Here is a 24,433-nt window from a genome sequence, read left to right as displayed (position 1 = left end):
GTGCAGCACTCACACCACTGATTTTATTGGAGGGCAGGTGGGATGGAGGCAGGGGCAGGGGCACCCTGGCATGGGGTAGATCCCGGCACCCCATGGAGATGTACCCATGTGCACATACCCCCTCAGAGGTGCATGCACACAAATACTCCTTTCTCCCCATCCCACTGTGGGTTTTGGGGCCAGGATCCCTGTGTCCTGCTCTGGGTTGCCGATGTCCCTGTACGCGGTGGTGGCACAGGGGTCAGGGGGCAGGGAGCCCCTCACCGTGGCATCAGCCCCCCCCTGGCAGCTTGGTCATGCAGAGGTGGGGGTCCCACGACAGGAACTGAGTGGCACAAGGCAGAGTTGGGGGTGTGTGGCAGCGTGGGAGCAAAGGGCACAGGGAGGTGCAGGGATGGGGGGGAGGCAAGGGGTGGCATGCAGTGGGCAAGTAGCCCCACAAGAACAAGTGCCATGCAGGAAGGGAGGGCAAGCATCAATGAAAATTGGCATTCCTTCCCCCAAACGGTGTGCCCGGACAGCTGGGGGTCCTGTACTGGGGTGTCACCCCTCCAGATACAACGAGGGGGGGCGATCACCTCCATGTAGGCACTTGGTTCCCTGCTAGGGGTGAGCAACTTGGGGACAGGGACATCAGTCACGGGACCTGTCACACATCCCGGGTTGGCCCACAGCAGACCTGGTGGCCCCCACCATAGGGCTGGTTGGGGATACTCCCATAAAGGGGGTGTCATGCCCGTCCCACTCCCACCCGCAGCCTCCCCATGCCAGCCCCCACATGCATACAAAAGCATAGAAACCTCCATCACCGTGGCACATTGGCACCCCCCTGGCCCCCTCCTGAACCCCATGTCCAAAGGCAGCAGTTCACAGTATAAAATTCATCGGGGAGCAAGGAGAAGAGCCTCTGTGCCCCAACTCCCACCCCAGCCCTGGTCCAGAGTGGGGGCACCGTGGGCTTAGCCCAGAAAGGTTCAGCTGTGCCAACAGGGTGGGGGACTCAGTGCCCAAGAAGGGGTGGCGAGGGGATGCATGCGGACAGCCAGCCCCACAGCTTCGGGTCCCGTCAGTCCTGGGGGGCACGGTGCTGGGGAGAGGCAGGGTCCTTGCAGGGCATCACGGCTCTTCAGCCTCATCCTCCTCCTCCACCTCCTCCTCCTCTTCTTCCTCCTCTTCCTCCTCCAGTGACACCACCCCGGAGGAGGCAACGTCAGAGATTTTGCGGCGGAGCGTGAAGTCCTTGCTCAGCACCACCTCGTCCTCGGCAGGCGAGAGGCAGGCCTCAGCATAGGGCATGGGGGACAGCGAGTCCTGGCAGCGGGGCCATACCAGACCCCGCAAGGCACTTTGGCTGCTCGGGGGGGGCAGCTCACCCCCCAGGGAGCCCAGCAGTTTGGCAGTGAGTTCGGAGGGGGACACCATCTCCAGGCTGCAGAGGCTGGAGCAGAGGGTTTCAGGGGACAGCGTGCGCGACGAGTCACTCTCAGGCTCACAGGAGCCGTGCCGTGCTCCCAGCTGGCACAAGTGGCCCCGCAGCAGGTCCCGCAGCAGCGCCGCGCCGGGATGATGCTCTGTGGGAACAGTGGTCAGCCCCACAGCCAGGAATCCCAATGACTGCCAGCCCCATGGTGGCACCATGGGAAGTCCTGGCAGCAGGACACTGTCCCCAATCCACAAGTCCCCAGGGTGCTCACCGGCTGGCAGGGAGCTCTCCGAGGATGTCATGAAGTCCTCATCGTAGGACTCGTCATTGGAGTCATCCCCATCCACTGAGGACCAGGCACGCAGCTTGGCCTCAGCGATGGCAAACTGCTCTGCCACACCTGGCACAGGATACTGTGGTCACAGTGGGAGGTGGCACAAACCCCCACACAGCCAGCAGCGAGTACAGGGGGGGACATCAGCACAGCAGGGACAGCATGCCTAGGATAGGGCACCTCATCCCATGGGTAGGACGGATGGATGGATAGGGACATGGAGGTGGATGGCAGATGGATGGGAACATGGGGACAGGTGGATGGAGACATGGGGATAGATGGAGGGATGGACAGAAGAAAGAATGGATGAGTGGGGACAAGAAGAATTATGGATGGATGGATGGATGGGTAGTGGGTGGACGGGGCACAGTGGATGGAAGGAAGATTGGATGAGTGGGTGAGTGAAGACATGGGGATGGAGGTACGGATGAGCGGGTAGGTGGGGACATGGGAGGGATGGATGGATGGGTGCACAGGTGGAGGATGGATAGAAAATGGATGAGAAGGGGCATGGGGATGAATGGATGAGTGGGAACGTGGTGATGGATGGATGAGTAGATGGGTGGATGGATGGAGACATGGAGACTCCACGCAGTGCCTACCTGCAGCGAAGCGTGCCTCCTGCTCGCCCTCGCTCAGGTGGCAGTAGGAGTTGAAGGCGCTCTCTAGCGCAGCAGGCGGCTCCACGGGCTTGCACCAGCCCTTCCACTCGATGAGGTGTGCGACGCGGCCCTGCGCCATGGCCGTTGGCTTCGTCACATGCTCCTTCACCACCTGTGAGATGCCTGGAGCAACACCATATCAGTACCACAGGGACAATGCAGGGACCCCACCGCCCTCCCTAGTGCCCCCATTCCCAGGGCAGTTACCATGCAGTGAGGAGCGGGCCAGGGCGGCGATCTCCTGGATGGTCAGCGCACGCCGCGACTTGGGCAGCATCTCGACAGTGTCTTCAACATTGACCTGTGGTGTGGGCAGGGGTGTCACGCTGTGCATGCACTAAGTGCCCGCTCCCATCGCTATGGTGATACACACTTGCACTGATGCACATGCAGCTGTTGTGCCTGTACACTTGCATATATGCACACGTGCTCTGCTCTCTGAAGTCGGTACGGCTGAGCGTGGCTCATGCATACACACACACATGTGCAAGGTTGCTGGTGCACCTGCTGTGCTGGGGCATCCCTTCCCAATCCCCGTGCCCACGGCCATGGGGAAGCGATGTGGGATTTGGAGGCGCGCAACAACTCGTATTGCCATGGTAACGCGGCGCCGTGGACTGATTTCTCCCAGGATACAGCCCAGCTCAGGGCTGACGTCAGAGCCGGCTGTGAGCCGGTTGTGGGGCCGGGCAGGGCGGGCAGCGGGGCCCCGGTGCGGCGGTACCTCGAGGAAGTCCTGGCTGTCGAAGGAGGCCTGGCGCAACAGGCGGGGCAATGGGGACGGTCGGGCGGCTCGCAGCGGGGACAGTGCTTTCACCTCCTTCCACTCCACACACAGGGTCGTGTCCACAGCCACTGCGGGGAGAGCTCAGTGCCTCCATCTGCCCAGCTGAGGCCGGGTGCATCTCATTGCACGGAGCACCGGCGCTGCGGCACTGGGTGACTCACGGCCGGGCAGCTCTTCCGCCTGTGTCAGCGGCACCAGGCTGGCACTGGGAGTGGGAACACGGCCTGCCTTGGCCCGGGTTGTGGGAGCTCAGGATGCACGCGCCCAGGAACGGGGACGGGGTGGGAACAGCATGGGTGGTGGCACTCAGCTGGGTGTTGCTGGGATGGGGCCAAGGCAGGGAGGATGCCAATGCGGTTGGGATAGAGTTTAGGGCTTGGGAAGCTTGGGACGGGCTGCTCTGGGAGGGGGGAAAGGGGGGGGGAGAGGGTGCTTCTGCACCAGCTCTACGGCCCTAAACAGGGGGGTACCCATCCCCTCCAGCACTGACAGCCCCAGTGTCAGTGTTGGGGGGGTTTCCCAATGCACCGCAGCTCCTAACCAGGCAGTGGACCCCCAGGGGCTGGGGAAGAGCCTCATTTCCTTGCTCTGAGGTGTATTGGGCTGATGTGATATGGCCGTGGAGTGGGATATGGGGGGGCAAAGAGTGCTCCTCAGCCCCAGTCTGGCTTCAGGGGAAGCTGCTGATGGCATCACCCCCCCATCAGCTATGGGCAGAGGCACCCCTGGGTGATCCCCGCAGCATAGCCACCCCCAGGACAGCCCCACCATGCCTGTACCAGCCTCAGCCCAGGGTTCACCATTCAGCCCCACAACTGCCATTCACCCATTGCCTTCACCTCTGTCAGCCCCCATAGCCCCCCAGACCCCAAGTAAACCCCACCAACTCTCACAGCTTCCCACACCCCCACAGGCCCCCGAGAAATACCCTACCCCATAACTCTTGCCTAACCCCTGAACCCCCAAACAGCCCATGACTCCCCTACAGCCCCTGCACAGCCCCCCACCTACCCATAATTCCTTCTCTCTCCTCACTCCCTGAGCCCCTTGACTCCTCTCAAGCGGCATCCCTAAGTCCTCTATGCCCCCTCATCCCCCTATATATTCCAAGTCCTCTGGTACCCCCAGATTCTCCATATCCCCTCCAGTCACCCCCACTCCTCTATAAATTCCCAAGCCTCCCAGCAATCCTGAGTTCCCCATATACCCCCCGTACTGTGTACCTATAACTCTCTGCACCCCCTCCCCAGACCCTACAGCCCCCACAACTCTCCACACCCCACAACCACCCCACACTATCCTCACTGCATCAGCCCCACCCCCAAAGGTTCCAGGATCTCCAGAAGCAGCTTCCCCATAACCCACGCAACCCCCCCACGCCTCCAAGACCCTATGCTTTCCCTATATCCTCCCTCGGCTCCAAACACGCCCCCCCCCGCAGCCCCATCCCGGCGACGCTCACCCACCGATGGTGGTTTTGGAGCCGATGCAGCCCATGCTCCCGGGGGGGGCCCCGGTGCGGGCACTACCGCCGGCTCCGTGCCGTCCGCATCGCCCCCCGACCGCATGGGCGGCCCCAGGCGGTGCCCGCAGCCCCTCCGGGACGGTGATACCGGGCCCGGAGCCCCGAACGATGCCGTGAGCCGGGCCGGTACCGGGCACGTCCAGAGACGTCACTGCTGGGGGAGGAAGAGGAGGGAGAGAGGGGAGGCGGAGAGACGGGGAGGAAGAGGAGGAGAGGGAGGAGGAGGAAGGGAGGGAGAGGAAAGCTGAGGAGAAGGAGAGAGGAGCGGAGGGATGAAGGCAGATGGAGGATGGAGGAAGGGGGGGGCGGAGGAAGAGGATGAGGGGGAGGGAGGAAGACGAGGAGGAGGAGGATGGGAAGAAGGCCGGACACCGCGGAGAGCGCCGTGCCAGCACCGCGGACAGCGCCCGCCCCAAAGAGCAGCCCGGGCACCCCCCAGAGAGGCACAGAGCAGGGGACCCTCTGTCATCACCGCCCCCCAAAAGCTAAGCTGGAGGCCGCACTATACGCCCCAAACCTCGAGCAGCCCGCCGCAGGCAGAGGGCTGCTCACCCTGGAACCTACTGACAGCACTGCCGGGTGCCGCCCCGGCCCAAGGGACCCCGGCTCTCGCCGGCTCCTGGGCAGGAGGAGCCCTATGACCACGGCTCCCAGGAGCTCTGCTCAGCCGTTCCCTGCAGAATGCTTCCCAGCATTAAGCGCTGCCAGGGCTGCAGCTCAGCCAGATCAGCCTCTAATCTGGGGAACAGCCTCTGGTTAATTATTCTGGGCCCTCCAGGCTATGGCCAGGGTGACTCAGCAAGCAGCAGCCCAACATAGCCAACACCAGCCCCAGATAGAGCCAACCCCACACCAGGGGCCACATCGACCCCAGGACACCCCACAGTGACCTACATCCCAGCCTTGCCTCCATGTCCGCTGCAAGACTGCAAAGGGTGCAGAGAGAAAATCTCCGAAGACGGAAAGCATAGGATCAGCCTAGCATATCCCTTCCCCTCCTGCCACAGAATTGCCCCAAACAGACCCCTCAGCTCCTGCCACCTCCATGCCCACAGCAAGAGGGATACATGGTGCTCTGGAATGGGGAAATTGCCCCCAGTCCGTTGGTGCTAAGGCCCATTCCACCCTGTGCCCCATGAATAACAGGGTCTGGAGACATGGAGGAACATCCAACCCTGGAGTGCTGAGCACTCCCTGCCTCCCTCCCAGCCCCAGGAGGGAGGTACCTACCATCTGCCTTGGGGTGGCTCTCCCTGGGGCACCCCCATGCCAGTTCAGGGGGCAAGGGACAAGGGGCATAGGGCCAGGCGGCAACAGCGGCACACGGGGCATTATTTAGCAATGTTCTTTTATTTCCAGTTTTAAGGTGAAAAGATGCCTTTAAATCTTCAATTAAATACTCCATAAAGAAAAAAAAAAAAAGCAAAAAAAAAAATTATTTACAAATTCACGTGACCAGTTATTGAATCCTTGTTTTAATAATTACACGTGCGGCTCGTCACATCCGGTGCTCTATAAATACAGGGGACGCGGATGCGGGGCCGCCCCGTCGCTTTGCCCAATTGTGGCCTTAAACGTTTGGGGTGGGAAGGATGGGGGCTTTAGGGGGAGGACGGGGACTCAGCCTGGCCCAGAGAGAAAGGGTCACACATTTCCCCTCCCGCCCTCCCCCCCCCGGCACCCTCCCCAGGTGTCATAGCAGGAGCTGGGGGGAATGATTTATATTTAAAATAAAAAACCATAGGGAGGACTCCAGGCAGTGATGGGGGAATAGAGAGAGGACAGGGGAGGGGGAGAAATCACACTCCTGTCCCCAACCCAAATTTAATAAGTTTATATATATATAATCTCTCTATATTTCAGCAAGGAGGCGGGAGGAGGAAGGAGAGGGGGGAGAGGAGGGGAGACATCCCCCCCATCTCGCCCCCCCCCTCCCCATGACATAAGCCTGGGGGGCTCAGCCCCTGCTCCCGGTGACACAGGGTGCTGTGCTGGGAGGGGGGGACAGAAGGGGCCTGGAGTAGACCCACAGCGACAGCCACCTCCATCAGCATCCATTTATTATCATCGTGACAAACTAGTACAGGCCTGGCCAACAGAACAGGGGCGGGGGGAGGAGGGAGAGGAGAAATAAGAAGAGAGAGGGATGCTGTTGGGGGCACAGCAGGTCCCTCCGCCCCGGCATGAGCAAGTCCAAGGGGCCAGGGCTGGGAAGGGATGGAGTCACACCCCACGGTGCCCCCATGCTCTCCCCCATTCCTCCTCCTCCTCCTCCTCTTCCTCACAACTGCTCAGTTGTTGTCCGACTCGTCCTCTGCTTCCCGGAGCCAGGTGAAAAATGCTGTCACTGATTTCAGGGCCACCCCTTTGCCCTGCTGCTCAGCTGGGTCCTTGCTGGACTCCCACTTGTAGAAGGCCTCCTCCTTGATGACATCCTCATCATAGAGAGCATCGAAGAACATCCGCAGCAGGTCTGCATGGGACAGAAGAGAAAACCCTGCTATTTCCCAGCCAACAGCCATTCTCTGATGGCAAGGACACACCTGCCACTCCCTCTCCCTACACCGTCCATCCCTGTGCATGACACTCACTTGGAGGCTGGTCCAATTTCACCACCAAAGCTTGCAAGGCATATAGTGCCTGAAGCTCCTTCTGCTCATCCCGCATGTACTTCTGCAGCAGCTTGGCCCGGTTGCGGATGACCAGGGCATCCACACGGTATGGGTTCTCAACTGCGGGAGACGAGGTGTGAGAGGGGGGCTGCAAGGGCACATGAGGCCCCGACCTCCCCCCAGTACTCACAGATGATGGCTGAATGGCACACAGATGTCATCAGGGCCCTGATAAATGTGTTGGATGAGACCTGCTGCTCACTTAGGTTGGCCTAGAGGAAAGAAAGAGGGGCTGTGTGACGTTAATTGAGCCAGGAGGATGCCTTGCAGGCATTCTGCCCTCATCCTCACCTCAATCCAGTCATATATTCTTTGGTTGTTCGAGTTCTCCTTCAGCAGTTTGTCCATTTGTTTGCACAGCTCCTCTGAGGTCAGCTCCTTGCAGCTTGGCGTGTCTGAGTTGTCCCCCATTGTGTACTCCAATTTCTGGGGGACGCAAGAGAGACAAGCTGTTAGGTGCAATACAGGGGAAAGCTGCTCCCAGCAGCAGGATCTGGGAGCCACCATCCAGCTCTCACCTGCTCTGTGACGAATTTGTTGACATCCTGGTCCTCAGGCAGGAATTCCTTCCAGCTCAGGCCCCCGTCCCGCCACAGCTTGCCTGCGGTCTTCTGGCTCTGCAAGAAAACCTCAGGTCAGCCCCCAGTGCCACTGCTCCCTATACTGCAGACAGCTGCCTCGGTTCCCAGATACAGCAAGGGGCATTGCCCACCGCCATTCTCTCCATGTCCAAAAGGGTTTTGATCCCTTCTGTATGCCAGCCCCAACACCAAGCTGGCAACTATGTGAGCAGCATGCACTTACCATGCCCTTGCACAATAAGCCCAGCACCTCAACGAGCAGTGTGGTGGCCTTCCCAAGAGGCACCAGGGGCTTTGTTATCTCCCTGTAGAGCATAAGCAACATGGTTGTTATGCATGCCCCCACCAGGATCCCACAGCAGCCCTGCAAAGAGGCACAGCCCTCACCTGAAAAGCTCCTCCATGGGGATACCTTCCTCTTGCAGGATAGGTGTTATGAGCTCGGCGAGATACAGCCAGATATGTGGGATGTCAATCTCCATGTCTTCCGCAATCTCCAGGATCTCCCGCAGCCTAGAGGGCAGAGATGGGGGGCATTGAGATCCAGTAGTCCCTGTGCACTCAGCTGGGAGGGACTTTGGGAGGGTTGAATTCAAAGGCAGGTCGAATAGCGCTTTGGGAACAAGCTGCCTCAGTCCCTCACCCTTTATAGTACTGCTCCTTGGAGAGTGTGCCAGCCTTCACCAGGTGGCACAGCAGGACCCCCATGTGCTCGCGGGAGATCGTGCTCCGCTCAAGCGTGGACTCAATGCCATTCCGCACGAAGACATAGAGCAAGGAGGGGCTGCCCAGCTCCTGTACACACTGCAGGGCTTCCTGTGGGGACACAGGGGTCAGCGCTGCCCCACAGCCAGCCCCTGCTTCCCGCTCCTCATCCTGGCACTGCCAGCAACCTGTCCAACAGCAGTGCTGCCTGGAGAAGCAGATGACATCCTGTGGGTGCCTGGCCACCTCCTCTTCTCACCTTCATATCATTGATGTGCAGATATTCCTCTATGATCGCCTTAGATTTCTTCTCCAGCTCCTCCTCTGACAGCATGGGTTTGGGTGATGCCGCAGGAGGTGCTGGCTCTTGTTTAACTGAGGAAAGTAAAAGGATCAGGCACTGCTTGGGACCAGCAGAGCCTCAGCCCGCAGCCAGATTCCAAGGACACCTCTCCTCCCCAACTCACTCGTCTCTCGGCTCCTGTCCCGTTCCTCTGACATGCTAGCAGTCTTGCGCACAGCCTCAGGGCCACTCTGCTTTTCCCGTTCTCTGCTCCTGTCCTCTGTCTCTTTGCTGAAGCTCCTCTTGGTGACAGCAGACCTGTTCCTCTCTCCCCGCTCTCCCCGATCAGGACGCTCCAGACGGTCACTGCTCTTCTCTGAACGTGACTCCCGGTCCCCTCTGTCCCCAGCCTTTTCTGACCTGTCGCGGCTAGAGCTGCTCCTGGGTGGGAGGAGAAAGGACAGTGTGAAGAAGCCCATTGCCACGCTCCTCTAACCCCAAATTCTGCTATGCCAGAGCTATGCAAAGCAACACTATCCCACTACTACTTGAAAACCCTCATGGGAAGAGACTCCCTGTCCCAACACAGGCCCATTGCCATCCTTTGCTCTGACCCTCAGCAATGCTGAGAGCAGTCTGTCTCCATCCTCCCCATACCTTCCCTTGCTGCAATAGGCTTTTCCTTCTCCTGACTAACAAATCCAAGTCTCTGGGATCTCTCAGAGATCTCTTCAGCTCCAACTATCCCCAATGGTCTTTGTAAGAATCCTTCCAGCCCATCCCTGAATGTCTACTCCTGGTAGCTCGAGGCTGCACACAGCACCCAGACGCAATCCTCTGAGTGCCAAGCTACAGCAGAAAGATCTGCCTTCCCATTTCTGGTGGCACCTGGGCTTGTGCAGCTTAGGACGGGGTCTGCCTTTCCCCCAAGAATGCAGTGACCCCATACCAAGCCCATGCCCACAGCCCCATCCTGCCACAGAGAACAACTCCAGTCTAGGCATCAGATTCCGTCTACCCAACTGACCACTATCCAATCTGGGGAATTTTCCCCAGTCCACCAGAGCAGCACACTCACCTCTGCACCACGCGACGGGACTCCGGGCTCTCGGCAGGGGTGGACTGCTGGAGTGCTGAGAAGCGGTTCAAGGTGCTTGTGGCCGGTCGCCCTGAATCAGATGCTGGGCGTGAAAAGAGGGGAGCCTCAGAGTTCGGCATATCCCCGGCACAGGAACCACTGGGAGAAAGGGTTCCCATTCCCACTCAATGGCACCACTAAGCTGGCCCCACACCACCTACCTGAATCTGCAGGCTTTGCGCCAGACCCTCCACTACTGCCTTTGCCCCAGCTCAGCCGCCCTCCTGGCGCAAAGAGCTGGTTGTTGGAGTCGATCAATCCAGGCTGAAGGCAGAGAACAGTCAGCTCTGGGCCCTGCACCAAGACCGTGGGGCCAGGCAGCCCAACAACATTCTCCCCAGCCTCACCTTGGTGATTTTCGTTAGCCGGGAGGTGTCGATAGGCCGATTGCCCTTGCTGATGGGCACAGTGTTCCAGCCATCATCTGCAACCAGGCTACTGCGTCCACCTGAGCACAGGAGGACAGAAGTCAGGCACAGCCCTACCTCAAGCAGTGAGCAGAAAGAGCAACCTGTCTCTGGTGGCCCTAAGTCACTCACCGCTGATAGATGGTCCAGGAGGTCCTCTCCTTTTGTCTTTTGACATGAGCTGCTGCACTTTGATGTGTTCCCGATGCTCCTCCATCTCTGCCTCTTTGTGGATCTGATCGATGGTTTTGGGTCCCTGATCTCCTCGTCGTGGCACCCAGCTATTCTGCAGAGGGCAGAGGAGCAGGGCAGGGGAAACTCAGACAGCTAGAGGACAGAGGCAGAAACATTCCCCCTTCCTATCTGTCCAGTCCCCGAAGCCCACCCACCTCAGCCACCACAGCTCCCTGCATGCTGTGGCAGCTTTTGGCACAAAAGGGCTCCGTTTCAGGAGCTCCCTGCATTAAATAGCCGCCAGTTACTGTGTGCCCACTACTGCTGCCATGCTAACTAAGGGCTGGGAGCTAGCATGGTGTCTCTGGGGCTGGCCACAGCTTACATACCCACGTCTCTACTCTCAAGGATACACAGACTGCTGGCACTCAAGAGGACAGACCAGCAGCTCCACGAAACAAAACAGGGAAAAGGCCTTACCCGCCTGAGATCAATCACATCCTGCAGCATAAAACGGATTCGGGATGATGTCTTCTTCTCCTTGATGATTTTCTCCATCTGGTTGAAGTACTGGTCCATTCTGGGCTGTAGGGGCACAGAATCACGGTCACACTCCTCCTAAAAGCAGGGCAGAGCTAGATGGGGCAGGGCAAGGAGTACCTTGGCTTTCTCAAAGTCTAAGTCCTTGCCAATGGTTGTAAGCAGGCGGCAAAGGCACTCAAGAGACTCCTCATCATGGTTTTTGAGCAGCTTCACCACACAGTCATGCATGATGGCCTCTGTCAGCATCTTCAGCTTGAAGAGTTCTCCAATGAACTTGATGTTACCTAGGGACCGCCTTCGGGCCTTGTCCCGTGCCTCCTCCAGCTCATCCTTCATGCGTGCCTTCTCTTCAGGCTGCAAGGGTCACACCAGGGCAGGTCAGAGCTCTGAGCCACCTGAGGGCATGGTGCCAGCCCCCAGCTGCAGCTTCCAGCCCAACTCACAGCACTGGCATCGTCCATTTCTTTCTGCCGCTTCTCAAAGATCTCGTCGTCATCCTTGTCCTTCTCAAACTCCTTCTGGCAGCGGTTGAGCAGCAGCTTGCGGAAGTTCACAGTCACTGTGGGCTTGTCTGTCGTGGGCACTTTGAGCTGCAGGGAGAGGTACAGCCCAGAGGAGTGTGAGTTGTGCCTCCCACAAAAGCCCCAACACCTGGTTACTGCTTAAAGCAGAGAAAAACCATTTTACCTCTTTGTAAAATGATGCTGTGCCACAATTCTTTGCCCAGCCTGCCAGCTATACACCCCATTTTTCCTCATATTAGAGGTTAATTGCCCACCCCATGCACAGGCATTGGCACCCTACAGAGCTTGGCCAAAAGTCCTGAACAAATCCCAGGCCCCCAGCCCCTGCTCACCCCCATAAGGCAACGGCACATGTTAGCGTAGGCAACAGAGAAGTTTGGCTCCGAGATGGCTTTCTCGAAGACAAGGTCAATGACACCCTTGAGTCTCTCCTCCGTGTCGATGGACAACTCCATCACCTGCTTCATCAATTGCTGGAACATCTGGGGTGTCAGCTTGTTGAGGATGCTGCGGACGCGGCGAAGCAGTTCCTATAAGGATAATGGGGTCAACAAGAGTCAGGTACATCTACCTGCCCTCCTCAGTGGGCACCAGGTGCGTCGCCCGCCTGCCTCCGACTCCTACCTGCGTCTTGATGTTCTCAGGATCCTCCTCCTCAGAGGCACGCTTGCTGCTGGGTTTCCAGGCCTTCTCAGCCTTGTTCAGCTTGACATCCTCATTGAGGGACACAGTGGCAATGATTTTGCGGGGCTCCTTCCTCTGAGTCTGCTGCGAGCGGCGAGGACCCAACCCTGAGGGCTAACACAGGAAGAAGGAATTCAACTCTTTGCTCCAGCCCTTCTGGTGGATAGGCCAGGCCAGCAAGCTCCTGTGACATCCCCATCCGCCTGCTCAGATCCTCAGTTCCATCACTGACATCAGTGGCCCAGACACAGTGGCTCAAAAGCTTGATCATCACAGAGAGGCAGGGGGGTTCAGCATGGCAAAAGGAGGAGCAGGCAGATACTTACCAGGCCCCGGTTGCCCATGACAGGCCGTCCAAGGTTGGCGAAGGAGGGGGTGAAATCAGGGCTGCAGTTCATGCCGCTGAGGCGGATAGGGTCAAGTGCCCGCAATGGGGTCTTGTTGGCCTGCGAAGGTACACAGGGCTGAGGATGCCCGGGGGGGCAGAGGAGGAATGGATCCATCCCCCAGCCTCAGCGCCGGGACAACGAACTGGAAAAATGGCCCCAGAGAGCTCCCCATGCCTCCCCCTATGCTTTGCTCACATCACAAGTGCTGCAGCAGGACCCAGAGCACAGCAGATGGGTCCCTGCCCAGCCCCGCCATGGTGCAGAGCAGAGGTGTCCAACCCCCAAACCCCAATTTCCAGGACCGCACCAACCTTGTCCAGCACCACATCTGTGATCTGGGGCAGCCCCTCAGGTTTCTGCATGCTGGCAAAGATGAACTGGAAGCCCAGCAGAAACTCCCGGTCATACCGCTTCTTTTCCTCAGGATTCAATGGCTTCCACTGCTCTGCAGTGGGAGAGAAAAAAGGGACTGCGATGCTGGGGAGCAGCAAGACGGGGCCGAGACAACCACAGAGCTGCTCTGCCCTGGCCTGACACCTCACAGGCACAACCCTGCTCGCTTAGAGAGCCTGATGCCACCAGCTTCCTGCTCAAGACACATGCGCCAGAGCCTCTGTCCCCAACACTATGCAAAGTCTGAGGACAAGACAGGAGGAGCACATGATGCTTAGGACAGCTGGCCCATGCCACCCAGAGCCTCCCCATGTCTGGAGCCAGAGTTGGTGTTTCCCACCAGAGGCCTCACAGGCCCAGGCAGAGCTCACCTTCCTTGTAGCGGTACTTCTGGTCCCCAGCCTTGCCCTTCTCTGGGGCCAGCTTGTCCTCCTTCTCCTCCCACGTCTCCTCCGACTCCTCCTGGGGACGGGCGGGGGCTGCGTCCTCTGTTTCACGGGCAGGGGTGGGAGGGGGAGGCTTGTTTTCCACTTCTGAGGCACTGTCGCTGATCTGAGACTGCACCAGGAGAGGGATGGGGAAAACGGTCACACTGCGAGTCCAGCCTTACCCTTCTGCCCTACACCAGGTGTCCTGCTCCCTCAGATCCTCTTTACCATCACAGAGTATCAGTGGCCCAGACACGATGGCACAAAGTAGAATTCATCACAAGAAGGGAGGGGACACAAAGAGATCCTCAGGTGCCTTGGGACACTCACCTCTTTAAAGGCATCCAGCAAATCGCCTACTGCCTCCTTCTTGTTCAGATCCTTCATCCTTCGCTTTTTCTTTGGCACTGACACAGCAACTAGCGAAGAGGCAAGGATGTGAGAGCTGGGCACCGACACAGCGTCCACATGACCCCTGGCTCTGGGGTCACTGGTGAGGACCCAGTAGCACTGGGCAACATGAGGACACAGCCCATTCCAACCACAGTACCGACGCACTGATTGCTCACGCACACAGCACCACACAGGAACTCCATACCTTTCCCTATGCACACCTCTGCTCACCTTGTGCTACAATGCAGCACCACATCCACACCCTTCCCTAGCCTCAGGGGCCCCCCATCCTCACAGCACTCCTGCCCCTGTGCAGGGTTGTGCACAGAGATATCCCATCTCCCTTACAGAGACACTGCCATGCATTCCTCTCCTCCCATATACATTGTCCCCAGGATGCATGATCCCCCCCCAAGCAGTCCTATGTCCTACCTCACACAGACATGCTTCTCCAAAAATACATCCACCCCATACCTTCCTAAGGAAACATGTGCTTCTACAACCCATAATTTTATGAATACGCCCCATCTCCCCCACCCAACCCAAGGGCGTACAATCCTCCTTTAGCCCCCTTATTTAATTTCCACACATCTGCCTGGAGTGCCTCAAAAAAACAAGAATATAGAGCATCTTCCCCCACCACAACCCCAAGGCACCCCATTTTCCTCTCAAGGGTTCACATATACTTTCCAATCCTTGTAATTTTACACTCTTTCAGAAGCACACCTCCATCCATCCACCCATCCCCAGCACACACCCCTGAAGTCTCAGGACAGCATCAAATACAACCCCAGTACATCCTCCTCACACCAATGCTTAAGGCACCCAATACACATCCACATGTCCCAGTGTCCCATAGCCCTGTGAGCCAGGGCACTCCCACACATCTCAAATCGAACCATGCCCACATCACATCCCATGGTGATACGCCCCATCCCCCTGTTCTACACCTTCCCCACATCCCTATACCAAGCACCCCATCCAAATAACCCCCACAGCACCCCAAACCTTGCACAGTCGCCTCCAAGGTCTGCGATGGGGCAGGGGCCGGACTTGAGCTCCGCTCCTGGGCCTCAGCAGGGCCTTCGCTCTCTTCCTCTTCCTCCTCTGCTGGGGGGGAGGTGGGGGTGCCAGGCTGTGCTGGCTCCTCAGGCTCCGAGATAGGGCTGATGTCCGACTCAGGCTGCTCCTCGCTTGGCTCCGCTTTGCTGGAGCCCTCCATCCCATTGGGCAAGGGCAGCTCTTCAGGCTGCGCAATGGGGGAATCCAGGGTGGCAGCTGGTGCAGGCACCAGGGCAGGCTCCGATACGGGCACGGGCACCGGCTGGCACACGGGTGCCTCGGGAAGCGGCTCGGGCACCTCCTCTAAGACCCCATTGGCCTCAGCAGCAGGCTCGGCGACAGGCTCAGAGCAGGGCTCTTCCTGGGGTGGCGGGGGGCTGGGAGAGGCGGGTTTGGCGAGTGCTTCAGGGACCGGTGGGACAACGAGCGGCGGCGATGGCGCAGCTGGCACCGGGGGCACGGCTGGCATGAGGGGGGCAGCAGGCACCGATGGCACCTCAGGCAGGGTGGGCGCCTGCAAGGTGGGCTCCAGGAGAGGAATGGCAACCTCTTCCTCCTCCTCTGCCACCTCCTCCTCCACCACAGCTGCCGTGTCCATGTCAGGTGGGGGCACGAGGGGCAGCTCCCCAGCCCCTGGCACTGTAGTGATAGCGCTAAACGTCTGGTGCAGGTCGGGCGGCGCCTCGCCCAGCTCCACTTTAGTGTCCGCTTCCACGGGGGGCTCCATTGGCACCAGCGTCACAGTTGACATCACCACGGGCTCCACCTCAGGGATGAGGGGAGGGGGAGGCGATGGGGACGCTGACTTGCTGGGCTCCAGGGAGACGGGCTTGCTCACCACCAGCGCAGGCTTTGGGCGGTCATCTGCAAGAGAGGAGGTGTTAGTGGGGGGCTCTGACCCCTGCTGTGCCCTGATCCCCCTAAATCCCAGATCTCCATCAACAGTAGGGGAAGGGACAGATGTGCCAACCCACATTAAGCGGACAAACGGGGAACAGGGATGATGGGGGTCCTCCAGTGCCCAGGGTACAGCCAGGCCAAGCAAAGACAGTCCCCATAAACTCTCCTGGAACCAACAGTGGAAACACTGGTCTCCAGGTACACAGGGAACATGTCCATCCCCACAAGCCCCAAGTGATTTGTGGGGCTGGCATGGGGCCTGGCACCAGCTGTGCCAGGGAGCAATGTGGCACAGCCAGCCCCCAGTGTGTGCATGTACCTGGCCGGACAATAACTGCTACATGAGGGGTTTCTCCATTGGCCTGGGGTTCCAAACCGCTTCCAGCCTAAGAGGACAAAAAGGGAGTTAAGCAGGACACCGTGCATCTCGCAGCACTCCAGCTGAGAAAATGAGGGCCACCAACCTGGGGAGGGGTAGGGGTAGATGAGGTCCTTGCTCCAGACATTATTTCTTCAGTGATGTCTTTGCCACCTTGGTTGGGGTCTCGTATCCGGATCTGTCCGTGGGCCAGAGCAGAGAGAGGGGGACTGTCAGTGGGGTGGGGAACACAGCACCCAAGGGCCACCCAGCCAGTGGCATGTCCCCTCCCTACAGGGCACAGAGCCTCACAGAGAGGGTGCTATCCCACTCCTGGCCAGAAGAGATGGTGCAGAGCAGGGTGCATCTCAGATGCCACCAAGCAGCCAGAGCCAGCAGGGTGCTCCCAGCGCTCAGAACAGTGCCTGCCTCCAGGCTTGGTGGACCACAGGCAGCACCACGGTGGTAAAGGGGCTGCGGGCACCCCACATTCCTACAGTCAGCGTAGGTGCAGCACAAGCTGCAGTGCACCATGGTGGAATGTGTGGGTCCAGTACACAGAGGAGGCACGGCTCTTGCTCACTCATCTGCAAACAGAACCAGCTGCCAAGTACTAACAAAAGCACAGCCTAAGCAGCACCAATGCCTCTCCATCAGTACTCCTGGAAAAATCCCCAACCCAGCAGCACCCCCAGCCCCCCAGCTTGCAGTGCAGTGCGGGGCCAGCAGCTGCTCAGCTCCCCGCTATAAATAGGCCCTACACAAGGCCTCTGAGCACCGGCATCTCCGGGAGCAGACAGCAGTTGGCAGCCGCGGCACACCCGCCCCCCTGGAGCCATGACTCAGCACAACGCTGCCCGCTGGGACAGCCAAGGTCATCAGCACCCACCAAGCCCCCCAACCAGGTGCACAGCCCCATACCACCCTCAGCTGGTGTGCTGCACACCAAGCATGACAGGCAGCCAAGAAAAAGCCGGCACAGGCAGCATGCCCCATGCTAGGCACGGCACCATCCCCATCTCCAGCACGCATCTCCCCCACGCCAGAGGCGCGCAGCTCCTTACCGTCTTGCGCTCTCGTTTTGGGGGGATCGGTGGCTGCTGGCTCACAATCACCTGAGCAGTAGGGACCCCCGCCGGGAACTGCTGCACCCCCTGGGCCGGGTAATAAGCACCCGCTGGAGGAGAGGAGAGAGCGTGAGAGGCAGCAGGTGTCCAGTGCGCATCCACCGAGTCCAGTCTCCCACTCCCACAAATGCAGGGGGACTGCCAGGAGCTGGGGAAGCCCACACCACGCTACAGAGAACCCTAGTTGCATCTGGCCTGCATCACCCCAACCCACCCGACAGGCCTGACCAAATTCCTTCCCCATGACACGTGGCGTCCCTGCGCCATCCCCACACCCAGCCATGCCCACCGGCTCCAGGACACTGCCAGCCCCTCTGGGACACTGAGCCATGCTTGGGCGCAGGAGCCTTCACTCCATGGGTGCTGCCTTCCTGCCAGCTCCCTTATCTCTCCTGGGCCAGCAGCAGTCTAAGGGCGGTTCCACACAGCCCCATCCACGCCCTCCATTCATTCACACGCTTGGGCTCCCTGCTCAGACCCCTGTGAATTGAGCTCATAGCACTGAGCGATGCTGAGAGCTGGAGGCAGCAACAGGCCCTGATCCAACCCCCAAAAGGTGCTGTGCTTCTCCCAAGTCATCCATGCAACGAGCATCTTAGAGAGGGCTAGCATCAGGCAGGGCTGCATTGTGCCCCAGGCAGGGAGTGACTGCAACACCAGCACAGGGAGGGACAGGGGCAGCTGCACCCTGGCCTCCTCCCAGCTCTAGCATTTCCCAGCCACACACTGAGCACAGAACTCACTCAGCAACACACTGATGGCCACCTTGTCCCCATTCGGATGACACACACGAGAAGCAAAGCCAGCCTGGCTACCCAGGGAAGCAGCACGTGGTTGGGGCCAAATGTTGGGGAAGCAATGAAGCCACAAAAGAGGATCCCAGTGATGGGCTGGGGGAGCACCAGAAGGGCCTCAAACCCCACCAGTAGCTAAGCAGATGGGGAAGGAGGAGACCCTAAGACTGCAGGCCAGGGGACAAAAACACCCAGGGAGGCAGGGCTCCAGGCCCTATGGAGGAGTAAGGCACTGGGCTGAGTGCTGGGACTGGGCCCAGCTGGCCACTGCTTGGGGCCACCTCCTCCCTCCGAGGGGCTGATGGGACAAAAGGGAGGGAGGACAAACACGTACCTGGCTCAGGAGAAACCCCTCTCCGCCCCGGTTTGCTTTGCTGCCATACCGGGGACGGGACGGAGGCCTCAGCTCACATTTCTGTGTCTGCCAGGCCTCCCGGACGGAACAAGCCTAAATATAGTCACAGCCCGGGTGGCCGCATACAAGCTGGGGGAAGGAGGGGGGGCTGCTTATACCATCGCTCCCCAGCTCCTGGAGAGGGCAGGCGTGGAGCAGCCACTGCCCAGACCCTGCTCATCCAGGACGTGCAGCTGGCTCAGGGAGGGGAGGCAGCACTAAACAACTGCTCACTGCCAGCTTGCAAGCCAAGGGGGAGAGGGGATAAAGTCTGCCCTGTCCCTCTGCCTGGGCAGTTAAACATTAATCCGTCCCGATTTGGAAAAGAAGGAGGCGAGTGGACAGATGGGACACAATGCATGGCCTTCAGGGTTGCACTGGGAGACACAAAGCACCTCCAAAATCCCAAAACAGCATGTAGTGGTGTCAGCAGTCACAGAAGGCACCTCACCAAACTCAGAGACGGAGGGATTTTGTGCTCAGCCCATCAATTTGTGGGGTGGCAGGGAGGCCAGAATCCGGGGAACAAAAGTGACAAAGTGCAATGGATGGAAGAGCAATGGCAAGCAGAGTAATCCCCCCAATCTGTACCGTAAGTTCCGAACTCTGTGGGGCTGGCTCCAGGGTAAAAACTAGGGGCACCGGGCTGGACCGGGTACTGCTGTGTTGGGACAACGTACGTGGAACGACCCTGAAATGGGGGAGAAGAAAGCTGGTTATATGCCCAGCAGGGCACAGGCACACCCCAAACCTGTGCATGCCCCAAACCAGTGTGCCATTAGGGCAGGGCACAGGACACAAGTCCAAGCATCACGTATCCAGGGTCAGTACACAGAACCCTGTGGGTGCTGCCCCTTTTGCAAAGCCAGACAACACCCTGATGGAGTCAGGGACAGCTCAGAGAACCAGGATAACCCCTTCCACTCCCCAGAACAAACTTGGGCTCCAACCTCAGGCCCACCCCAGCCCCCTCCCGCGGAGCCCGGGGCACAGCCCTCACCTGTCCGGGAATGTAATAGGCTCCTTGGGAAGGTGTGTAGGATATCTGGGAGGGTATCATCATCACCTGGGAAGCAGCTGGATACACATGGGCAGGAGGGCCAGGCCGGGCCGTCGTGTTGCTCTGCACGCGGGATGCGCTGGCAGGAGGCTGGGCCCTGTTCTGGTAGAAATGCTTTGGGAGAGACAGGGATGCAGTGAGGCCAGAGCACCAGTACCCCCCTGCCAAAGTGCCAAGGCAACCAAGCCAGCTTCCCTCCCTACCCCAGAATTTGGGGGGCAGGAGGTTCACAGCACCCATCACCCCAAAACTCATCCTAGGCACAGAGTGCACCCCTGGGTGGAGATTTAAAGAGGGGAGCCACCCCTCCCCCCCCCACTGGGATGCAGTTCCCCCACACCCCCCTTCCAGGCACCCCACATTGCCCCACGCACCTGCGGGGGGGCCACCTGGCTCCATCCGACCCAGCTCATGCCCAGCACAGCCCACTCCCAGCCCAACAGGGCCGGCAGTGCCAGCGCCCGGAGCCGGCCACGGCTGCACGCAGCTCAGCGGCAGGTCCCAGCGTGCCTTGCAACAGGGGCTGGCACTCGCACTGAATGCTGGGATCTGTAGTCCCACTGTGCCATGCTGCACCGTGCCGGACAGCTGGGACACAGAGCCAGCAGCTCCCTCCAGCCCTTGCCTCCCTGCCCGCTGCTTTGCTGGGTGGCAGCACCCCAGAGCTGGGGAACAGAGGCAGCAAGCAAGGAGGTGTCTGCACGCCCGGTGCGCAGGGCAAGGCTGGAGCAAGGAGAAAGCGTTACCTGGAGAGACCTGAATCCTCCCTGATAGCAAGTGCACGCATACAGAGGGAGAGGGGAAAGAGAGAGACAGGAGTTACTGCTGCCGCGCTGAGATGGGACATGGGTATGGGTGGTAGGAGGGTGGACAGGGGTGGTAGTGCAAGCTTGGTGTTGTGGGATGGAGGAGCAGCAGCCGAGCTCCCAGCATGATGGCCACATCCCAGATCCTCCCATGCTGGGGGACGCAGGGAGCTGCCTGCCCCTCTGAAGGTCCCTAGGGAGCCAGAAGGACCCGGCACACTGTGGATGTCACTATGTTTGTCCCCAGCTGTCCCTCTGAGCTGATCAAGGCACAGAGCCTTTGCTCACATTCCCAGGGGCCACGAAAGGCAGGAGGGACAGCCACAGTGTTGCAGGCAGGATGCAGGGGGATACATCCAGCTTGCAGGGCACCAAGGCCTTGTCACCTCCTGGAGCTGTCAGGTCCCAGCCCTCCGTGGCTGCAGCCTCCAGCAGCCTAAGGGACATAGTGAGCACACTGCAGAAAGTCACTATCACTCCCAGGGCCCTGCATCAGTCAGGGACGGACCAGCAGCATGGCACAGCTGCTGCCTCAGGAGACCCCACCCCAGAGAGAGGAGGAGGAAAAGGATGAGAAGGGCACAAGGCAAAAGCAGCGGCCTGGGCCGAGACTAGCACAGGCACAGCCACATGCACTAGACTTCATGCAAGAGCAGCCAAGGAACTTGGGGACACTGCAGTGAAACCCCTCCAGCTGATCCCACTGAGCAGGCGTCCCTTATTCCTCCAGCCTGCTTCCCCTAGGGCTCGGTGCAGCTCCCCACGTGCTCCCCAAGTATTTCTGTGCAGTGCCAGGTGCTGGGGCTGCCCCGGGCGCTCAGCATGCAGGGTAGGGACTGGTTAGTACCTGCTGGTGAATAGCACGAGGCCCTGCTGGAAACTGAGAGAGGAGAGAGCAAGGTTTGGAAAGGGGAGGAAGGAGAGAAGAGCGGTCACTTGGTGGGTGCCCCGCAGGAGCTGTCTGCCCTCACCCCAGAGCTGGGGAGAAGGGACATCACGATGGAGATTTGGGGTAGGTGCACGCCAGCCCTATAGGGCAGGATCAGGCTCCTTGCGCCCCCAGCACTGCTGTGGCCAACCAGGAAGAGCGTGGGCTGCTCAGTCAGGAGGCTGCAGACCCTAACCAGCTCCCCAAATCCTCCTCTTCCCACAACAAACCCCTTACCTGTCGCGGCTGAGAAGGCGTATTCATTTGTGAGGTCGGTGTCGGGTTAAAAATCACAGGTGCCGTCTGACCAGGTGGAAACGCTGACTGCATGGAGGGAACCAGTGGGCACCACGGCCTCTAGAAGCCTCATCCCAAATCAGAGAGGCAGTTGGGCACATCCCACCCCAAAAGCCATCGGAGGGGCTGTTTGTTACCTGTGGAAGTCCAGGAGAAGGGGCAGGGTGCGGGGCTGTCGGGGCTCCTCCTGTGGGCTGTGGAGCTTTGTTCATTTCATGTGGTTGTGCATAAGGATCCCCTTGCTATCTGCGGGGACAGGCATAAGCTGGATGGCATCGTATTCTCTGCGTCGCAGCCTGCAGTATCCTCCTATCCTGAAACGGGGCAATGCAGCCCCTCTGAAGCTCCAGAAGCTGGGGTGGAGTTGGACAGAAGCTGACGCCGGGGTGCCCTGGCTCCACCCCGGCTGACCTACTAAGCGCTTCCCCTGGCCGGCCAAACCTGTTCCTGCCGGTGGTGCCGGGAGCCCAACTCATGCCGCAAACGCCTACCGGGGAGGGCAGGGAGCAGCTCCCACATCCCCCCCCTGCCACCACACCGCCGCCACCACCACTCCTGCCTTTGGGGACACAGCTGGGTCCCAGGAGGGACTTGGCACCCTGTTACATACTCCCTGCCCTGGAGCAAAGGGCACCCGGGCAGGAGAGAGGAGGTGCCCCCTGAGCTGTACCCCGGGAGGGGTCCCTGTGTCCCATGGCAGCATTAGGGTAGGGGGGGCTCACTGCCAGCCTGGCCGCCCCATGAGCAGTGCCTGTAACCTGACGCCTGGCTGCGTCAGCATTCGTGGCCCCGCTGGCCCCCCAGCCCCTTTGCTGGCCCCCCTGCCCCATGGTGAGCCAGGCACAGGCTATCACCCCTCACTTTCCCGTCACCCCCAGGCGTGGAGATGGCAAGCTTCAGAAGGACCCCCAGCACCAAACACAGCCATCAGCCCTGATACCATTCAGGTGCTTGGATAAGGCCCGATCCCATACTCAAGGCACCGACAGCCCCAGTTAACGGAGAACCAAAGGGATTTAAGGCACAGCAGGGACAGCAGCTCTCGGGGACAGCCACGCCACCAGGCCCACAAAGCCACACCGGGCTGCCCGCCACCACCACAAACCTGGGCCCAGAGGGAGGAACACCGCAACCCGGCCCCCCAGTGCCTGCACAGCAGCCCATACTCACCCCCCCGCGGGAAAAACCTGGGCCGACTGAGCGGGCCTGCAGAGACCTTTCATCCGACTGACTGGGACAGCAGGAGGGGAGAGAGGGGGGGGAGAGACACAGTCAGCCCGAGGCCCTGCGAGAGGCCGGCTCAGGCCGCGGGTCCAGCCGCCGGGCCCCCAGACCCACTCGGGCCCAGGGCTGCCCCGCCACCCCCCTCCGGCGCGGGGCTGAGCCGCGGGCTCGGGCCGCACTGCAGGCGGCGGAGGCCCGGCCCTACAGGCCCGAAGCGCCGCCCGAAGGGATCCGGGGCCCGCAGCCCACGGGGGCAGCGCAGGCCCCGCGGAGCCCCTCCTGCTGCCGCCTACCGGGTCCGGCCGCCTCCGCCCGGCCCTCCCCGCGTCCGTGCGGCCGCCCGCGTCCCGCCGTGCCCTCCTCCCCCGCCGCGGGGCGATGACGGGGCCGTTCCCCCGGGCCGGGTCGAGCCGCCGCGGCGTCTGCCGGGCCCCGGCACCGCCGCCTGACGCGGCTCCGGACCGGCCCGACCGGCTGCGAGCGGGGGGCAGAGCGGGGCGGCGGTGACTCACCCCGGGGCGGGCTGGAGGAGGGGGGGAGGAAGGGGGAGAAAGCCGGGGGGGCCGGCTCCATCTTGGCGGCCCCGGCAGGAGGAAGGAGCGGAGCGGGGCACGGCGCAGGGCCCAGGGCGGCACCCGGCGCTCCGCTCCCCCCCGCGGCGGCGCGGCCTCTGCCAAGGACACGTGTCACTGCCGCCCGCCGCCATGGCCCCGCGGCCCTACACCGGGCCCGGGCGGGGCGCTGGGGCGCGCCACGTGCGGCGGCGGCGGCGGGGCCCGGCGGCGGAGCACGTGCGCGGCGGCGGCACGTGGGGACGGAACGGCGCTCAGCGCGGCTCCGCCGGAGCGCAGGGCCCGGCGGCGGCGCGGAAAGCGGATAACGGCGGAAAGACCGGCGGAAAGACCGGCGGCGCCCACGTGGTGGTGGTGGTGGGAGTAGCGGTGGCAGCGCGACGGCGGGGCCCGGCGGCACCGCGAGGCCCCGGGCTTCGCACCGCTGCCGTCCCCCTGGGGCCGGTGTCCCCCCCCCTCACCCGGCTCCCCCCCCCCGCGGCGCGCGCCCGCCCCGCCCCCGCCCGTTACCTTCAGTCTCCTTCAGCGCGCGCGGCCCGACGCAGCCGCAGCGCAGCGCAGCACGACCATTTCCGGAGCCGCGCCGCGCGCAGGGGCGGGGCCGGGCGCGCCGCCGGGGGGAGGGGCGGGGGGGCGGGGCGACGTCCGCCGCGCCTGAAGCCGCCTCGGGAACCGCCCGCGGCACGTGACTCCTATGTCACGTGACGGACGGGAGCAAAGGGGCGGGGCTCGCTGGGCACGCCCGCTCTGCGCGGGAGCTCCGCCCCCTGCGGGAGCACGCGGTCCCGGTGCCCGCCCGCGCCGCGATCCTCGGACCTTCCCCGGAACCGGCACGCCGCTCTCGGTACCGCCCCCAGCCTGGCGCG

The 24,433-nt window shown here is 60.9% G+C and overlaps 2 protein-coding genes and 2 non-coding genes across 13 annotated transcripts; all 4 read right to left on the bottom strand.

Moving 5' to 3' along the window:
- Nucleotide 1: 1 nt before the first annotated feature.
- On the bottom strand, nt 2-5,048 carry FAM131A (family with sequence similarity 131 member A). The gene is made up of 6 exons (XM_031603560.2): nt 4,673-5,048; nt 3,144-3,274; nt 2,627-2,720; nt 2,360-2,542; nt 1,695-1,823; nt 2-1,571 (listed from the first exon to the last, which is right to left on the bottom strand). Exons 1-6 carry the CDS (start codon nt 4,701-4,703, stop codon nt 1,117-1,119), a joined length of 1,023 nt encoding a protein of 340 aa, XP_031459420.2. The 5' UTR covers nt 4,704-5,048; the 3' UTR covers nt 2-1,116.
- Nucleotides 5,049-6,774: 1,726 nt separating this feature from the next.
- Nucleotides 6,775-24,175, bottom strand: EIF4G1 (eukaryotic translation initiation factor 4 gamma 1). Of its 10 annotated transcripts, none has more exons than XM_090147488.1 (35): nt 24,078-24,175; nt 22,942-23,002; nt 21,909-22,017; nt 21,712-21,798; nt 21,394-21,426; nt 20,487-20,507; nt 19,681-19,854; nt 19,272-19,371; nt 17,430-17,542; nt 16,472-16,564; nt 16,327-16,393; nt 15,054-15,971; nt 13,983-14,071; nt 13,596-13,782; nt 13,143-13,276; nt 12,769-12,906; nt 12,383-12,556; nt 12,091-12,288; nt 11,678-11,824; nt 11,352-11,588; nt 11,172-11,276; nt 10,650-10,803; nt 10,458-10,558; nt 10,272-10,374; nt 10,051-10,153; nt 9,157-9,413; nt 8,949-9,064; nt 8,628-8,800; nt 8,372-8,497; nt 8,208-8,289; nt 7,922-8,020; nt 7,695-7,829; nt 7,534-7,615; nt 7,323-7,463; nt 6,775-7,204 (listed from the first exon to the last, which is right to left on the bottom strand). In XM_090147488.1, exons 3-35 carry the CDS (start codon nt 21,981-21,983, stop codon nt 7,023-7,025), a joined length of 4,944 nt encoding a protein of 1,647 aa, XP_090003614.1. In that variant the 5' UTR covers nt 21,984-22,017; nt 22,942-23,002; nt 24,078-24,175; the 3' UTR covers nt 6,775-7,022. The 10 variants fall into 10 exon arrangements, with proteins under 10 accessions (XP_090003614.1, XP_090003617.1, XP_090003618.1 ...); XM_090147491.1 differs by having other exon boundaries at nt 10,051-10,141; XM_090147492.1 differs by having other exon boundaries at nt 12,769-12,888.
- Nucleotides 12,646-12,718, bottom strand: LOC116235548 (small nucleolar RNA SNORD66). Its single transcript, XR_004168385.1, has one exon. It is a non-coding gene; the product is annotated as a small nucleolar RNA SNORD66 (small nucleolar RNA).
- Nucleotides 13,862-13,938, bottom strand: LOC116235555 (small nucleolar RNA SNORD66). Its single transcript, XR_004168392.1, has one exon. It is a non-coding gene; the product is annotated as a small nucleolar RNA SNORD66 (small nucleolar RNA).
- Nucleotides 24,176-24,433: the final 258 nt, after the last annotated feature.

The sequence above is a fragment of the Phasianus colchicus genome, chromosome 10 (assembly GCF_987193195.1).
Source record: "Phasianus colchicus chromosome 10, bPhaCol1.hap1.1, whole genome shotgun sequence".
NCBI classification, from domain to species: Eukaryota; Metazoa; Chordata; class Aves; order Galliformes; family Phasianidae; genus Phasianus; species Phasianus colchicus.
The sequence above is the reverse complement of the archived record's forward strand: the minus strand, read 5'-3'. Positions and strand labels throughout refer to the sequence as shown.

Bases quoted from the DNA above. Each gene is read 5' to 3' on its own strand.
- FAM131A (XM_031603560.2), bottom strand. From the start codon at position 4,703: ATGGGCTGCATCGGCTCCAAAACCACCATCG. The intron at 3,275-4,672 runs GTGGGTGAGCGT...CTCTCCCCGCAG, and splicing joins CGGCTCCAAAACCACCATCG to TGGCTGTGGACACGACCCTG. The intron at 1,824-2,359 runs GTAGGCACTGCG...ATCCTGTGCCAG, and splicing joins GGAGGCACGCTTCGCTGCAG to GTGTGGCAGAGCAGTTTGCC.
- EIF4G1 (XM_090147488.1), bottom strand. From the start codon at position 21,983: ATGAACAAAGCTCCACAGCCCACAGGAGGAGCCCCGACAGCCCCGCAC. The intron at 13,277-13,595 runs GTGAGCTCTGCC...CTCCCACTGCAG, and splicing joins GAAGTACCGCTACAAGGAAG to AGCAGTGGAAGCCATTGAAT. The intron at 8,498-8,627 runs GTGAGGGACTGA...TCTGCCCTCTAG, and splicing joins AAGGAGCAGTACTATAAAGG to GCTGCGGGAGATCCTGGAGA.